The following is an 18,426-nucleotide window of genomic DNA, read 5'->3' as shown; positions in this document are numbered from 1 at the left end:
ATATTATTAGTTTGTTAAAAGCGTCACTATTAAATTCACCTTTAGTAGCGCGTATATTGCATTGATTTCTTTTGAGAGAGCGAGTGATAATGGCACTGTTGCAGGTTACAGCTGTAGAATTTTAATGAGCATTACTTTACAACTTTGCAGATGGATGCACGCCGGGGTAACGGGTGTGTGTTGGTTAGCAGAGAGGGCGCAGAGCAGCTGAGGCGGCGCTTGACAGGAGGGATCCGCTCGTCTCTGCTCTGCATTAGTTCACTGCTTCCACTCCGCCGACCTGCATCCTCCGTTTAAAGTTAACGGCCACTTTGCTTCGCATCTGAAAGCAGGATTTCTGAGCGGTTGCTGAGCTGCGACCACGACGATTTCATTAAAGACTGACAACGGAGTGGCGATAGAAAGGTAATGTACTCTCAAAACGAACCGTGAGAGGTCCGGACTCTCCGTATTGATTGAAGTTTCAGTGCAGCTCTGAACGCCTTTTAGCTGCAGATAAACGACAAATACGGGGCGATCGTTTTAGCCTGTTGTTTTTGCTCTCCTGTCGAGAATTGAATGTAAAATCCCAAGAGGTGCATTTGGTAATTGACTGCTTTCAATTCTGTGTATGTGATTTTTTTTAAAGAGAGAGTTTGGCAGATAGTCGTTGGTTCATAATTCACACAGCCGAACAACAACCAGCATGTTAATGCACAATCCGCTGCCTTCTTTTCAAACCTCATAAAAATACATAATTTTAGTTCCCTTTGCAGCGTGTCATGACAGTTAATGTCAGCCTGCTTAAGTTAACTGCGGAGAAACCCTTCTCTCAGGCTATTTAGAGAATTGAGCAATCCATCTGTCACAGTGGAGACTGGTGAGCATTCAGGGGTATTTGAAGTATTTGGGGTGTCATGTCTGAAGATACTCTGGTGTGAAGAACTATATTATATACTACTATATGTTTTATTTAAACTTCCAGCATATGCTACAACTTCATATGTCCCTAGTACATTCAGCAAACAAGCTTATAGTGTTATTGCCCCCTGTTTGACAGGATCTTATCTGAGTGACCCCCATCAGAGGTTATGTTTGTTGCAGGATAAGGTGCGATACCAGCGGGGACAGTGAAACCCCACTCAAAACAGAAACGCCACAGAGGGTTTTCACTGTGTTTTGTTTGTTCTGGGATAGCAAAATCCTCCACAGTGTGGAGTAGATGATGGTGGGCGATGGTGGGCACTTTCACTGCTTTGTGGTCATTGTTTACTTAAAGCTCCCCTTTCACTGTCATTTGACTGCAAATGGTGAACGTGACTTTCAGCCCCCATGCTAACTGCTAAAACCAAACAAACAGGAACGTCTTGATACTTAGTCAGGTCTGTGTTTGTCCCTTTTTTTTTGCTTGGTCTCTCAGTGTCAGAGCCACTGTATTTCCAGGTGACACTTTCATTGTAAGCAAGTTATTTCAAAGCTGGGGAGTCTCAGTAGTATTCATCTGTTTTTAGCTGCAGGAGAGTTTTCAGGCACAGACAATCAATACTGTAGTCAGGTCAATTGTCCCACTGTTAATGTTTACATCAGAGGCTAGAGGCTGTAAATGAACTAGAAGTTAGCCCATGTGATCTGTGGTTTAGTTTAGAATGGTTAGCTGTTTTTAGATGGCGTAGCTAACGTGATCAGAGAAATGGCATCAATGCCTTTTGTTTACAGACTATTTCACTTCTCTAAATAGTTGTATCTTTCATTTAGCCTTCACTTCCTTCATTATATCATCGCCCAGAGCCTGTCTGAATCCTGTATTAATGAGTATGATTTTAACCCCTTTGGTTTTCATAAATAAACTGTCAATACTTTATTATCACATCATAGCTGGGATTAGAATCTGCCTTAGTGCAGCTCAAGTCTCAAATGCTGTAACTTATAATGTATTCTCCCCGAGTTCGGTTCATTTAGAAATTAATGCACATGAGCAAATATAATCAGATATATTATATTTCTTTCTGAAGACCTTGGGTCCCTGAATTATTGACATGATAGTAGAGAATACTGTGTGATTGCATTTCAGATTGGATCATCATCATTGAAAAATGTGACATTCAATGTTGTTCCATTTTCAGTTGTGGGCGAATTAGGTGAGAGTCCCTGATATGTGCAAACACTTACTCTATAAAAGCAATGTGGCTGTTGTATGACAGCATGTACCCTCACAAGTCTGGGCAGGTTTGAGGGTTTTTTTTTTCTGAAGGCAGCAGGGTGTTCTACAAGGCTGCCTCCACAAGAAAGCTATTACATAAGTCACATTCAAGTCTGAACTCAGAGTGATGGGCAGTCCTCACTTTGAAGCTGGGGAGTGAGCAAAGCCTCGCCTACATTTCCAAGGAATCTGTGATTCATGCTGTGGTGAATCTTTTGGTTTTTTTCTTTCGTGTCTTTGTCAGATTTACAATCCATGTTGTGTTCAAGTTCTCTAGTGTCCCTGCTAACCAGAGCCTGCTGTAGTTTGCATACCACTCAATTCTTGAAAATGTTACCATATCATAGTAGACAAGGGGAAGCCCCTTTTCAACAGAGCGTGCTCAGCTGTGATCCTGCCATCATTTTCGACCCTGCTTTTTGTTATTATTTCTGTCATATTCAGTTGATAAATCTTACGCCAGCCAGATCTTTATTTTTTCAACAAAATCCACCTATCCAAAATACATAACATCATATATCATAAACATCCACTATATCTCAGCCTGGGTGCTTTCAGTAGAGTCAACAACACATGCCATTGCACAGTACAGTGATATGTACTATACTGAAGTAAAGTGAAGATGTAAAACAACCAGAGGAAGTAGTGGCTACGGACTGTACCTCTAGGGATACACAAATGTGAAGAAGTGGTATTTTTTTCTCTCATAGTTCCACTAAGTAAGTCACATATTACTGCTGGTTTGTAACTTCTGGCTCGTCCTGCAAAGTGACCCCTTGAGCAAACAGTCCCTTTATAGGAAGAGAGTATTCCCCTGTTCATGCAATGAGTCACAGTAGCATCTGCATGTAGAATGCAATTTAGAGCGTGGCCTCTGGTTTGAAGGCCAAACTAGGCTCATGGCGTGGGAGGAGGTGGAGCTGCAGGGGGAAGACTCACAGCTACTGACTGGGCTCCCCCTTCCCTGAGCTGGCTGCCTCCCTCTCTAGCTGTGCCTCCTCCTACCTGATAGTCACCCGTGGCAGTGCTCTGACGGAGAGCAGCTGATGGAGGGAAACACTTTCCATAGCAACCAAGCATGTCTGTCCTCCCCCTCCTAACCTGATGCAATCTGTACACACTTCAGTGAAGAGAATTGTTGTAGTTTCAGGAGAAAAACAAATGCCCAACATTAGATGTAGACTTCTCTCTCTGTTCGAGGAACCTACGCAGTGTTTTCCAACCACAGAATGACGGAGTCAATGGCTTGCACCCTGCAAGTATTGCAAAACAGCAGATTTCCTTGACACAAGGCGTGGGCGTTATGACAGCTTGCACAAACATTAGCCTGCATGGAAAAAGGTCATCCCCAAGTGTACCTTGAAAGGGTTCTTGTAAAGAGAGCACTTTATGGTTGTTGACAGTTTTACATCGATACATTGAGGGAAAATGCCAACTGAACTGTCTATTCCAATTCTCCAATTATTTCATTGTGTGAATTTGTACAAAGCAGCTGCTTGGGTGTTTTTCAGTTGAGTGGTCAGAAGTAAAGCCAAATGTCAGGCTCTAAACCGATGGTTTTTCAGAGGTTTATGGGGGAGTAGATGTTGCTTTCACAAGCTGTTGCAACTTGAAGAACCAATTCAACATTTAAGTTGTTATTTACTGCTATTTGGAGAACCACTAGTGGCCCCGCCAGGAGGCTGTAGCAGAACATTTATTCTGTACTGATTATATGGAGCGACATTTTGTTCAAACAGAATTATACCTCAGACTGTCTGTCAGTAGAGCGAACTAAAGTAAATCACACTGAATGGTCGCTATATGACTCCTGTTTAAATCTTTCTTATGTCTACACAACAGAGTCTCTGCCACATAAATGTTTCTGTAAAGCAACATAAACAGTTCCCTCATAAAGCATCTGCCATTCAACTTTAGCCTTGCAGTTTAACCTTATAGAGAGCCAGCCCAGAGGTAGTTAGTCAAATGGTCTTAATACGTCTTAACAAGCTTCAGACATTCCTCCAACCTCCTGAAATATTTATGCTTGCTCCAGTAAGCTCATTTAGATGATGCCATTGATTTTCAAAAACCCATCCTATGTTTGAAAGTGGAGACTGGCTCGGTATGTATTATCCTATCTTTTCTCCTCTAAGTGCAGGGAATGTCTCTTCCTGTGCTCCATGTTCTGACTGCTTCAGATTCCCACTCTGCATCATGCATGCAAATCATTATCTAATCAGGAAGTGAGGAATCAGATCACTCAGATAGGCTTGAGGTCTTGTTGAAACAGACAATAATGATGATGATGATACTCAGTTGGTGAGGAGACAAAATAGACATGATGCTGTTGGTGACATCACGCTCCTCTGGAAAGCATATAAACAGGAAAGAAAAAACAACAGTTGTCTAAAATAAACGGTGTGTTTTATGTGCCAATAAACCTTAGAAGCCTATTTTTAGGTCATTTATAAGACAGTGTTTGAAGATGGAGTCAGGAGCATATTTTTAGGCTGTAATGAGGTGATCAGTAGCAGATGGCTTTTCATGATTCCTTGATGTGTCACCTTGCTGTCGATGCAGACTTGGCCCACCTGATCGGCAGCATAAAAAGAACTGCCAGGCAAAGCTGCTGACCTTTTGAGGGAATTAAGTGAGGACAGTGTGGACCTTTCAGAGTCTAAAGACAGCAAATGGATCCAAATCACATGTAAAGAGTGGGTGTTATTTCAGATGATTTCATTTATTTTTCTCAGTACGTTCTTTGTCCTTTAAGTACTCTGATTTTCTGTTCAGTGCAGGCAGCCGTCACTGATACCTTCACTGGCTGCACTTTAATGTGTGATAACACCTGCGGACAACAGTGTGAATACCACATTTACAGTGAGGTCCTATTCATCAGCCTGGACTGAAATCCACCACACAGTCTTTTATTCGCTTTAGTTTTGTATTTGTGTTGTTGATAGAATAGTCTTTATATCAGACATGATGTGTACGTCTAACTCTTCACAAATTTTACACCAGGTTTAGTATATTTATTATATTCTACTTTAAACTCTTTCCCCTTGTAATTCTCTTAATAAAAATCCCATTGTCAGGTGTTGAAATACTGGAATTGCTACTGGATACTTGGTTTTAAGCCAACAGGCTGCTCTTAAAGGACCATAACAGTGTTTGTTTGTTTCTAGTTTTAGCTCCTTAAGTACGCATCATTACTACTGACCATTTTCCAAAGCATGCTATTAAGTTTATCATTCTGAATCCAGCTTTCCTACTTTACGTTCCAGTCTTCCGTTGCCATTATTTCCATTCAGCATTAGAATCAATTAGCAGACTATTTAAACTTTCTTGACTTGTGTACTCCAACAACATAGTGAAAAGACTGTATTTATTGTTTCCAATGGTCCATTATCGTTGCATGGTAATGCAGGTGAAGTGCAGATTGATTTAGAAAGTCTCCACTGTATTACCTCATAATGGTAGTGTAAATTAGACAAAAGCTAATGCAGTTTGCTGTGAAAGAATTTCAAGATGAATACAATTAAAAAATCTTAAACTCTATAACATGGACTGCAAAATCTTCTGCAGTCATGTGAAGTATTTATGGGCTGAACTGTTGTGGTCCTTTAAAGGTCCTTTTGCTTAACAAGTGATGATGGCGGGATAATGGTAAAGGGCAAAACATAGTGATAAAAGGTAGCGGTGAAACAAGTAGAGAACATTCATAAAGTCAGTAAACTTACTAACTCAGTGATGTCAGTTACACAGCAATATCTATCCAAAGTTAGCTAACAGCCACCATAAGCTAATGGTCATACCAGACCAAGTAAGACTGTAACAACAAATCTCTGTGTATTAAATAGAGCATGTCGTTGCTTAATAACTTAACATTTTGTTTGTAAATGGAAGAATGTGTTATTTTATCTTAAAAAATATTACATGGTCTTGTTTTAACATAAATATTAGCTCTTAGATGCTCCTCATACCAAGAAAGGAATGCATCAGTAAATCAGAAAAGCATGTGTGCTATTTCTTGGTGCATATTTTGCCAGACAGAAAGATCACATTTCTTGGCTAACATAATTGCTTTACATATTGATTATCAACTGCATTAGGCGCTCTATAAATTCTGCATTGATCTAGCCCTATATTTCTTATTGCAACATTTTATCGGCATACGTCTGCAACAGCAACGTTAAACAGGATGTCAACTTTCTCTCCTCCATTAACTAGTTTCTCCTCTTCCTTCAATGATTAATGAACCATACATGTGTCTGTTCGTTTTCCTATCATTAGGGAATGTCCTTCCATTATGTTTTAACAGCATGTTTGCTTCTGATGAAAGTATCCATAAATGAACCTACCAAATGCTCATCCAGACTTCATGCTTCTGACTTCAGAACGACATGCTAGGCCCATTTTCATTGCGATCACAACCTCCTTTTTCTGTGTCATATTCAAATTTCATGCTTCACTTTCAACCTTTAACATGACATTTAAGTCTCTTCCTTTTGTTTGGCGGGGGCGTCCCTTGACAAGCCAATTTGTTTTTTTTTACCTCTTTGTTTACGTCTGCATTTTAACACTCGTACGTGCTACACTAAACCAAAACATATATCTGGTATTTTATAAATCAAATGTGGGCCAGTGAGTACATGGAAAGAGATTTTGGGTGCAGAGAATCCCTAGAGGTGAAGTACCATGGGTACCTTTAGCCTGACATAATTTCTACCAGACTTTTGGCCCAGTTTTGGGTGGCTAGTCACATGTTACTGATGGTGAGAGATGAACATGGACCACAGCGACATGTAATGGGGGTTAGTCATAAATACTTATTATAATAATTCATTGTCACATGTGTACAAGGTTGACTGCAGGTGTTTTGCCCCTGTTCTCTTGCGGTTACTGACTTGTTTCTGCTTCACTCAAACTCTGGATGTTGAGCGTGATTCTCCCTGTCTACAGTCATGGATTTTTACAGTACGAGATGGAAGATGCTATCTTTTGCTTGCAGCCATGCTTTCATGTTTTACAAAGAGGCAGGCTACTGTGCACCCACCTTCTCTATTCTCTCCGTCTGTATCTCACTGTTTCTCTCGCCTGTGCACAGGCAGGCAGTTAGTGCAGAAGCAGGCACCATGTCCACCCCCACAAACCCAGAGGTGAAGGAACTGAGCCCTGTCGACTTTATCCAGCTACAGCAGTACATTGAATGTGAGTACAGACAGACAGGCAGCTTTCTCAGCGCTTAACAGCCCCCCCCACCCCACTTCCACTTCCACCCACACACACACTCATTTACACTCGCTCATGGTTTCTCATATCTAGAGGAGGTAGCAGTCTGCCACGTTCAGTTATTTGCAAATAAAGCATGCACATCTTGTTTTCACGTTTTTTTCCAGATAAATCTATACTCATTGTGTAATCATATGTGTACATGATACTTCAGAAAAGTGAAAATGGTTACATACATTAGAGTACTATGTAAAAAACAAAAAATCAATGTTTGAGAGCCTACTCTCACAGAAGTACATATGTATCCCTGTGTGACCTGTGTGTCTTTGCTTCCAGACTGCAGCTTGAAGGTGAAAGACGTGCTGAGGGAATTTGATGCAGATGGCAGTCTGGCCCGGCACAGACATGGAGAGGTGAGGGGACGATGTGTCCTGCTGTTCACCATCAGGCCCACCCCTCCAAAACTCACTCACAGTGATGTCAGCTATGAGGCACATAACTGAACTGAATTATAGCTCTCAGTGGAGCAGTTTATTGAGAAATGAGCGTGAGATTTATGTATATTGGGCAGTTATTAATTGTCCTACACTGATTAATTAGATTCAAACCCATCGATCATGTTGACTAAGCTAAGAAATATCTTCAGCGCGTTCGAGCGAGGTTGCAAATGTAAATTACCTCCTTAGTTTTGCCCACGCAGCAAGGCCTTGCAGAACAGTGTGCTGGCTGCCCTCATGCAGTGTAAGCTCAAATGTGATTGAAAAAGAGATCTTTCCAATACTGTGCAGCAGTGGCTGACACTGCCAACTAATTTGTGCAGGTAGCAAATGCAGTAATTTCTGATGGATAATTTGGCTACATACAGTTTAATTAGATAAATGGAAGGAAATGGGTTTTTTTTAATGGGATAAAACACCAATACTGCCTTAAAGTACTAGTTAATAGCTTTTAAAATACACAGAACAATGAAGTTACTTTTAAATGTTAGGGTGCAAAATAATGATGCAGTTTCCTTGGCTGCACTCTCATTTGCCGTTTTTTTTCTCTTTTCTTCATGTAACCGGGCTGCCTTGTGGTGACATTTATTACTGGGGCAGCTCTGCAGGGTATCAACCAGGGAAATGGAATAATGTCAACAAGAAATGGGTTTGTGGTTCACCATTATCGAGGGACTATTGCTTGTTAGCCCTGCAGCATATTATCATGTGAGAAAGACAGATACCAGGCCAACCAGATGGACGGAAATCTTGAATCAGGAGCTTGTATTTTTGTTTTATGTCATTGTCACGAGAAAACCCTGCAACCATAGGTCACAATTTTACCTAAAAATTATGGATTAAATGTTTTGGAGAAACATCTTCAACCCCCACTGGATGCACTTACATGACTCTCAAGCTCTAAACAAGGTTGTGACACGTCAGATACAAGATTTTCACTCGATGGCAACAATGTGATTGTCTTCTTCCCTTATTTTCAGAAGAGATTAATTTGAAAATGCAGAAGTTAACATGCACAGCACACACACGGACGGTCAAACATTTCATTTTACATTTCACCAGCGTAAACATGGCTCTCCCATTCATTTTTTTCCCAGTGCATCAATGAAGAAGGCTTTCGTCTGTTCCTGAAGACTTATTTAGAAGTGGAGGACTTCCCTGTGGATCTCTGCCAGCGGCTCTTCCGCTCCTTCCAAAACTCTGAACCCACCCAGGAAGACAGTGCCAGTGAGATTATACACAATGTATTAACACAACTCACTGCCTCCATGCTACTTTGCAGCATGCCCTTATCAATTTACACCATGGCCTATTTGGCATACATTCATTTATCACCACATGCCTGAGAGGTACTGTTTGTGCAGATATGGTAACCAGAGTATTCACAGCCGTCCCTCTCTCTCTCCTCCGTCTCGTCTCTCCCGTAGAGGAGGTCTTTCTGAAGGATGTTTCATGTTACTTTTCTCTGCTGGAGGATGGCCAGCCCAGGGACAAGCTTGAGTGTAAGTCCTTTGTTTCTTTTATGCCCAAAATAATTTGAGTGATGATGACTTGGTCCAGCACTTCCACTCTCATTTCCCCTCTCTCTCTGTAGTTGCTTTTAAGCTCTATGACAGAGACGGCAACGGAGTCCTCGACAGCTCTGTAAGTTGTTGAGACAATCTTTTAGGTGTGATTGTCAAGATCAAGTGGCTTAGTTGTGGATCCTACTGATTCAATTCAAGGTTGAATACCGTCTTGATCACCATTTAATTTAAAGCACGTAGCAGCCCCACTACTAAAACAAGTATTTTGCTACTTTTTAAACAGGAAGTGGATAGGATTATTGCTCAGATGATGCATGCTGCAGAATACCTCGGATGGGATGTGTCAGAGCTGAGGCCGGTAAGTCCCACGCCTGTACAAACTGAACTTTCAGCCGGGACAATATAGTATGTATAGATACACACATTTGTTTGCACAAGATATCTTTTACATCATTAGGTGCAGTATATGGCAGTACTTGTTACTCATTTGCTAGGGTTGGTCAAATGATAAGCTTCTCTGCACCTATAAAATCAACAAATTCCCACGCATGACTTGTTTCAGAAAACATATGGCCTTTTTAAAGTAATAGAAATGTGTGTGCTGATTGGATAATAACAATCAAATGTCATTTCATCAGGTTCTGAAGGACATGATGACAGCAATTGATGCTGACAGCAGTGGCACAGTGTCTCTGGAGGAGTGGGTGGAAGGAGGCATGAACAACGTTCCCTTGCTGGTCTTGCTGGGCCTGAAGGTGCTTTAAAAGCAGCATATCTCTCTTTTCATTAAGTGTTGGCCAGATTAGCCCAGATGTATTTCATATTTACAGCCGGTGTCTCACAAAGTGGTAAAGCTCTTGTGAAACCCTGGCCTTGCGTGCCTCTCCCCTGTCCTTTCGCCTCCTCTCCGTCTATAAGGGCCTTTTTGCCGACTCAGTGTTACAGGGTGTGGTAATGTCATCTCCTCTCATGCAAGCTCTGCACCATCAGAGTGCTTTAGTGTTTTCCATTTACTCTGCACAATCTGTGCCCACATTTAACAAAGTGCTTGCATAAAATAGCAATCTTAAGGCTGATGGACTATACTTGACTAAAGAAATGAATCATTTTAATATTGGGTGTATACACAAAAATGGGTACTGTTTAATGTGTTTCCAGGAATGTAAAAGCCACTTACTGTTAGCCTGCGTGTCGGTCTAAAGCCATGAGCTGGACTCTGTCTCTGGGTTTGGCCTCTACAACAATGCCTGGGACTTCCCCTCTGGCTATTCCTAGCCACCAATGGACATTTGAAGCCTGGGTGCATGAATTCAGCCCCCTCACAGTTGCTCTGTGGTCCTTCGCGGGCTGCCCGCTATGCCTCATGCAGCAAATGATAGGCTGATGCATCATGTTGGAGAAAAAGCACTTCAGCGTGTAATCTGGATAAGAGCGATGGTCGCTCTCTAAACAGATTGAAAGTATTCTTATAATCTCGCGTTGAGAATTTGAGATTACAGTCAGTGCTGATCTGAATATCCATGGTGCCACACTGTATGCCGTGATATGTTGAGCTACTACATACTGCAAAATCAGCAATCTCATTAAGGCAAGGTTAGCGTATGAGTGGGTGTGAAAAACAACTGTGAAATGCAGGCCTTGCACACAGTGTGTTTATGAAAGGGTTTGTGTAGTTTGGTCCAACAAATTAACAAAGGAAACAAAGATATACGCTTTGTTTGTTACAAACATTTATTGTTCTATTCAAAATGTAAATAACAAAGATCTTAAACCATGATGTTCTTCTTTTTTTTGTTGCATTGCCTTCTTCCATGATTGCTTCTTCAACAACCAGATGACCCAGAAGGACGGGCAGCACCTTTGGAGGATGAAGCATTTCAATAAGCCTGTTTACTGCAACGTGTGCCAGAGCATGCTACTGGGTCTGAGGAAGCAGGGACTGTGCTGCACCTGTGAGTACCTGAACTCACCAGAAGAGGGCGACACTGCAGTGACATTTATCACTGAACTGTTTTGTCAAAACCGAGGATTGCAGGATCCCTTTTAGCTTAATACTCATCTGTCAGCCTTAAATTTGACAGGGTCATTTATATTAATGTAAACATCATATGACAGCTGGGTTATGTGTCGTGTTGTGCAGGCTGCAAATACACCGTCCACGGACGCTGTGCTAACAGGAACCCGGCCCCCTGCACCAGGACGTATGTGAAGTCAAAGAAAGAAACAGGGGTATGCCAGTGTCTCCATGACAACATTCACAGTGACACTCTCCGTGTAAATTAGACGTTGTCCTGTGTCTGAGTGCTCTTACGTGGACGTTAAAACATTCATCCCACATTTCAGGTTCCAGCGCACGACTGGGTGAGTGGGAACTGTGACGCTAGGAAGTGTGATAAATGCCAGAAGAAGATCAAGAGCTACCAAGGCTTAACGGGCAAACACTGTGTGTGGTGCCACACGATGGTGAGGGAGCATCTTAGTGTGCATCTTGTGGTTTTCAGGAATATACAGTTATACAGTTCATGAGCAATGAGGAGAAAATTTCAGGCACTCAAATGGCTTAATTGTAGGCCATGTACTCGTGATGCTTTAGATTCAAACTCAGTCTGGGGAGGCAAACTTTCCTGTGTCTTTCCACTGTAAGCAGTAAATGCCACAGAAATGCAGAAAGAAACCTCTCAGCTGTCATCACCCTTGTGCTGTTTATGTAATGTGTCTGTTTTTGTGTTTTTTACAGCGTCATGATGAATGTGCAGACCAAGAGCCAACAGAGTGTACCTGTGGGCTGCTCAGAGACCATATCCTGCCTCCATGGGCAATATATCCTGTTATAAAGGTACAGAATTATCCTCGAGCACATGTACAGTACAAACACTGCCTGTCACACCAACGCAGAACATAACATCGGCCCTGGGCTGTTTCCTGTTGTTTGTAAACCCCTCTCACCTGTGTGGCATTTTGACAGGATTTTTTTTTTGTTCTACAAATTTCTCTTTCTCTTATTTATTCACTCTGTGCCTTTGTTTTGGTCCCAAAAGGAGAGACCAAACAATGTAAAGAATGGCTGCTCAGGCTCAACAGATGACAGCGAGCTCAATATCACTCCTGATGGACAAGTGCTTCAGGTATTATTCTCCCCAACGAAGGCTTTAATCAATGCTGAATATTTGCAACCTGGCATCTGAGTAGGCTAAATTTGATTTGGCCCAGTAGATCAGTATGTATGTTTTTTTCCATCTGTAACAATATCTATATAATAACTATAACATTTGTTTATCATTCAACAGATCAGCGCTGTGCCAAACACCCATCCTCTTCTAGTGTTTGTCAATCCTAAAAGCGGTGGCAAGCAGGGAGAACGGTGAGTCTAAAAAAGAATACACTCATGAAGAATTAGATATTAATACATGCACATTGTTTAGCTGGGTTTTATGTGTTTCAGAGTCCTGCATAAATTTCAGTATTTACTGAATCCACGGCAGGTGTACAACCTTTCGAATGGCGGACCTGGACCAGGGTGAGTAACTGGTACAACAGATTATGGTCAGCATGAAATGGAAATACATTTCATTTTAAAATACACAAACCTAAATATTGGGTTAATTATTTCAGACTACACTGCCTTGAACACTTCTTTAAGCTCTGTATCATACGCTGCTGTTATAGTTTCTATCATCTTTCTTTCAGACTGAGTTTCTTCAGAAACCTTCAGGATTACAGGATCCTGGTTTGCGGGGGAGACGGAACAGTTGGCTGGATTCTAGACGCAATAGGTGAGATCATCAGATCGAGCACTGTAAAAGGCGTGCGTTAGCTTCCACACCATGAGCTTCTGGTGAAAGTCGTTGAGACGCACTTCCTTTTTCCTTTTCTTGAAATCAGACAAAGCCAACCTGCTGGTGCGGCCACCTGTCGCTGTGCTTCCTCTGGGCACAGGAAATGACCTTGCACGATGTCTGCGATGGGGAGGAGGTGAGAGTTTCCTTATTGTGAAAATAATGAAACCGTTTGCTCCATATGCTCTGTTGTTGTGTTTGTTTGAATGTGTTTAAGTTCTCCAAAAGCTTTATTCTATATTTGTGCACATGAAGGCACTGAATCATGTTAGCGTGTGTTGCCTTTTTGAAGGATATGACGGCGAGGATCTGAGTCGTATTCTTAAAGACATCGAGGGGAGCTCTCAGGTGCTGATGGACCGCTGGAGCGTGCAGGTCATCACTGATGAGAATCAGGAGAAGGGCGACCCAGTGCCATATGAAATCATCAACAACTACTTCTCTATTGGCGTTGTGAGTTTCTCAGAAATACATCACAGAAGAGGAAGTGTTTATTTTTCACTTTTGTGTTGGGATAATTTCTGTGTTGCATTGTGTTGACAGGATGCCTCCATTGCCCACCGGTTTCACACAATGAGGGAGAAACATCCCCAGAAATTCAACAGCAGGTAAACTCTTTGGTGGAACATGTTCAGCCTCCAGGGCACTTCCTCAGGAACAGCAAACAAACAGCAACACCCCACACACAGTAATAACATACAACACAGTTTTAAAACTACACCTGTACTGTTCAACAACAGAGCAGACCCGGGGAACGCTGTTGGCATTTCTTGTTGTCAGTTTTACTTTCATATTTCCTGTTTGCAGTAACTGATTTTTTGAAGCTGAAAAACTGAATGCAGGTGGCGACAGCAGATGTCTGTGGCAGCATGCACTGCAGCTCGACTCCTCCTCCTCGTGAAGAGCTGTGTGTGCTAAAAACAGAGACTGTTCTGTGAAAATGAAATATCACTTGAACCTGAAAAAAAACACTCACTTTTTCATGACTGCAGAATGAAGAACAAGCTGTGGTATTTCGAATTTGCCACTTCAGAAACCATCTCTGCTTCCTGTAAGAAACTGAACGAAAGTCTAACAATCGAGGTGAGAACCCGGCATCATTTGGTATTTCTGAAGTGTGAGAAAAGAAAAAGGTTTCCACAACCAAACAGTGTACTGATGCTTTACATTGTCTCCTGTCACCTGCTGCTGTTTCTTCTTCAGTGCTCTGGTACTCCGCTGGATCTCAGTGGCCTGTCTCTAGAAGGGGTTGCTGTCCTAAACATTCCCAGCATGCACGGTGGCTCCAACCTATGGGGTGAGACCAAAAAGGGGGACACTAAGGGACTGACGAGTCAGGAAGAGCCTGAGGTTATCATTGACCCAGAAATCCTGAAAGTGACCTCCCAAGGTATTTTGTCTTTGACCTCAACTACACTGGATGGTGAAATTAGATCAGAGTGCATTTGAGATTATCAGAAATCTTATTTAAAGCTGCCCCGATCAATATTTTTCATATTAACATTGGATTAAGTTATTGTGTGTAATTTAAAACCCAATACTCTGCAGTTCCCCTCAGCTACATGAAGCCTTTTAACTTCTTTCAGCTCATTGTTTTGGTTTTACAGCCCACAAACTTCACTCTCATCAACCCTGTTTGTTTTTATCAGAAAGGTCCTGATAAACTCAATGCACGCTACCTGCCCAGAACCAAAGCAGAGCTAAAATGAGAGTGAATGTTGGACATTTGTCAAGTGGACACAAACAGGACCCAAAATAAATGATGATGTTGCTATGTATCTACTGGGTGTGTAAATAGATCAACTGTTTGCTAAAAGCTTGCCTGAACAACTTAATAAGGTGATAATATGTCAGATGTTGTGTTTTCCCATGTGGTCAAAATAATAATGCAGCTTTAAGAAGGTAATTTGCACAAATCATTAAATGCATTAAATTAAAGCGGCTCCCATGTGATGAAACCATTGGTCTGATTTGATGATGTATTTTCATGCCATTCTGCTTATTTAAACCTGCATTCACTGATTTTTGTGGCCACTTGGGGGCAGCAGAAACGAGTTGTAAACACAACAAGTTTATATGGCAACTTCTCAGCAAACAAAACACCATTAGCATTCATCCAGAGTCATGTTTGTGTCCAATTGTCCAATATTCACTCTCCTATTAGGTCTGATTTTGGTGTCTACCAAGTCCTGAGGGAAATATCTGGCTCTTTATCTGATAAACGTTATAGATTTGTTACAGATGTAGTTTTAGTATTACCATTAATGTATCCAGTAATGGATCCAGTTTATGCACAGCATGATTTTAATAGATTTTCACTCTGTATCCTGATGCAGGATAAATATGATGACTGATGTTTGTCTCAGACTGAATGACGGCCCCCCTCCCTCTGTGCACTGGATGTTCATTATGTCCATGTGTTCTTGTCAGATCTCAGTGACCGTCGATTAGAGGTGGTCGGCCTCGAAGGAGCCATGGAGATGGGTCGAATATACACGGGCTTCAAGAGCGCCGTGAGGCTCGCGAAAACGTCACAGATCACCATCAGGTGAGAAACAGCCGCCCAGACATGTTCAGACTAGTCAGGCTTGTAGTTGACTTTGATCACCAGCTGAGGATGATACTTAGCTGGTTCTTTACATAACAATAATTAACTATGCTGGCTTTCCTTTTGGTATTTTAATTACACATGAGGGTCATTGATTTTGTTACCTGATGCACTTTGTTGATCCCTCGCTACTTTACCTCCAGGACGAAGAAAGCATTACCGATGCAGATAGATGGAGAGCCGTGGATGCAGCCTCCCTGCACGGTAAATACCACACAGACACCATTTCTTCTTTAGGGCACCCCATAAATTATTCATATTAAAGCTAATTTTCCTATTAGCAATACAATGTGTAGAAATGTTTTACTTGATTATGTTGCAATTTACTGGACATTTTATATTTCCTTTTCAGATTCACATCACACACAAGAATCAAGCCAGTATGTTGATGGCTCCACAGTCCAAATCATCTGGTTTTTTCAACTACAAGTAAAACTGACTGCTACTCGTTTATTGTAAATAGAGGACTGACACTTTCTGCATGTCTGTAACACATAACCGAAGCATAGCACTGTATGAATACAAACTGTATGGTAAGGTATGTTTGCATCGTGGCAAAAAGATTTTGACCAAACTTACTCTGTGTTTTATCAATACTCGACACTCCGTCTCAATGCTTCACAGTTAGTGGAAATGCTGCTCTGTAGGAACTTAAAGTAAGGTTAAAGTAAAGTGAATATCATGCTAAAAGAAGAATATTCAGCTTCATGTGCCTTTAAAATCTGTTCTACTATGGTTATGGCTTAGGTAGAGGACATACAGAGCATTGTGTAGGCATGCACTTTGGACATAAACCATGTAGTATTGCTGTTTCTTTGTTGTGTGTTGTGATATGCAGTATGTTCCCGTCAATTTGGAGCCAAAAGCGAAGAATAGATGAGATCACATATACAATTGTGGCTGAAGTAATGTTCCTTCTTTTTTCATTAATTTCAGAGGATACTTGAAAGTGTGGAACAGTAATATAGGACAATTATTGCCAAAAGGGCTGTATGTTGTACCAATGCAGCCAGCGGCCTACTCTGCTGTTCCTGTGTGTGTGTGTGTGTGTGTGTGTGTGTGTGTGTGTGTGTGTGTGTGCGTGTGTGTGTGTGTCTGTGTGTGTGTGTGTTGGGACAGGGAGCCTTTTGCTGTACTTGTTTAGCGCAGAAAGCTGAGATATGTTCACTTCAAACTTGGTTCAGACCAGTTCAAATATATGTAGTTCTTATTTAAATGCTTTATCAGTCATATCATTTCAGTGTATGTGGAAGATGTTAATGTAATATGCCTGAAATAACACACTGTGTAAAGATTTTAATAAATCATGTAGACTTCAGTGTTTGGCAGACTTTTTTTAATGTATATTTAGATAAACTAATGCTGTTTCATTATGTGGTGGATTATTTTTTCTACCACAAGGGGGCGTCATCCACTGTTTAGTCTGTGGCCGCTGCAACATGATCTGGTCCTCTGACTCAAAATAATAGTTTTCTCTGCTTCTTTTAAACTCTACTTGTCATTGTACAACTTAATCTCTTTGTTGTCAAAGCGAGGATCTGTGTTTAGAATAAATATGAGTTTGTTCTGAGTAATATTACTTCTAACTTGTAGCCAGAGGTTGGTCTGCTGGCAACAAATGCTGCCTTCAAATGCTGTTGGACAAATTAAGACTAGAGACTAGGCTGCATACTGTACGTTTGGAAATTTTGCCAACAGCTGCTGGTCAGAGTAATTTAAACAGCTGTTGGCGTATTAAATAAACTACCAATTTAAAGAATTGTGTCACACATGTGGCTGAGGACAGCTCAGTTTCAGTGAGGTAAATATAGAAAAGCCTTAAAGATTAACTCAGGACATGTTATAAGACATACATGTCTTTCCTTTGAATAATGATTTGTCTTTTTGTCTTTTCAACAAATAAAGTTAAATAAACTATAAATTCTGTCCTGAAATAATGACCAGGCAAATTATTTTAATTTCCCAGTTTTGATTGTTTGATGTCTCCTACTTCACTGAAAAGTGTTTTCTCAGTGTATGTGTCCAGGTAGATTCAGCTTTTGTGAGTTGCATATTGGACATATTCATTGAAAAGAAAAATCTTCCAAGTCAATAAAGTCACTGGCATTTCTACTATTCACTGAGCCAGGGCAAGTTAATTCTTGCCTTTCTGTAATCATTCGGTCTATAAAAGGTCAGAAAACTGTGTCCATTCCTTCAAATGTCTTGTTTTGTCCAACCAACAGTCCAAAACCCAAAGATATTCAGGTTACAATGATATAAATCAGAGGAAAAGCAGAAAATCCAGTGAATGTTTGGCAATTTGCTTGAAAAATGATGACAAACAACCAATCAATAGCCGAAATAGTTGAATTAATTATCCAATAGACTGCCTAATCGATTAATCAACTAATGCATTCATAACACACCTTGTGTTCAAAACTAATTTTTGCTGCATCATTTATGACCCCTACTTCCACTTCGTGTTCAGTTTCAGAAACGTGAAGCGGAAACTTCCGAGGTGCACTTGAAGGCGTCATAGAGGATGCACGTCAACATCGCTATTGGCACTCATTTGTGTCCTTCA

The 18,426-nt window shown here is 41.1% G+C and overlaps 1 protein-coding gene across 3 annotated transcripts; it reads left to right on the top strand.

Moving 5' to 3' along the window:
• Positions 1-299: 299 nt before the first annotated feature.
• On the top strand, positions 300-17,178 carry dgkaa (diacylglycerol kinase, alpha a). 3 transcript variants are annotated; one of them, XM_070911222.1, is made up of 24 exons: positions 300-405; positions 7,269-7,372; positions 7,730-7,806; positions 8,988-9,117; positions 9,318-9,392; positions 9,485-9,534; positions 9,700-9,774; positions 10,055-10,171; positions 11,251-11,368; positions 11,557-11,645; positions 11,760-11,879; positions 12,154-12,252; positions 12,455-12,541; positions 12,704-12,777; positions 12,859-12,933; positions 13,104-13,189; positions 13,299-13,388; positions 13,545-13,705; positions 13,796-13,860; positions 14,245-14,335; positions 14,456-14,642; positions 15,683-15,800; positions 16,004-16,064; positions 16,213-17,178. In XM_070911222.1, the coding sequence occupies exons 2-24, from the start codon at positions 7,297-7,299 to the stop codon at positions 16,291-16,293; spliced, it is 2,202 nt and encodes a 733-aa protein (XP_070767323.1). In that variant the 5' UTR covers positions 300-405; positions 7,269-7,296; the 3' UTR covers positions 16,294-17,178. The 3 variants fall into 3 exon arrangements, with proteins under 3 accessions (XP_070767323.1, XP_070767324.1, XP_070767325.1); XM_070911223.1 differs by having other exon boundaries at positions 310-405; positions 7,273-7,372; XM_070911224.1 differs by lacking the exons at positions 300-405; positions 7,269-7,372; positions 7,730-7,806; positions 8,988-9,117 and having other exon boundaries at positions 12,154-12,296; positions 12,505-12,541.
• Positions 17,179-18,426: the final 1,248 nt, after the last annotated feature.

Source organism: Enoplosus armatus, chromosome 8 (genome assembly GCF_043641665.1).
Source record: "Enoplosus armatus isolate fEnoArm2 chromosome 8, fEnoArm2.hap1, whole genome shotgun sequence".
Classification (NCBI taxonomy): domain Eukaryota; kingdom Metazoa; phylum Chordata; class Actinopteri; order Centrarchiformes; family Enoplosidae; genus Enoplosus; species Enoplosus armatus.
This window is presented reverse-complemented; position numbering and strand designations above follow the sequence as displayed.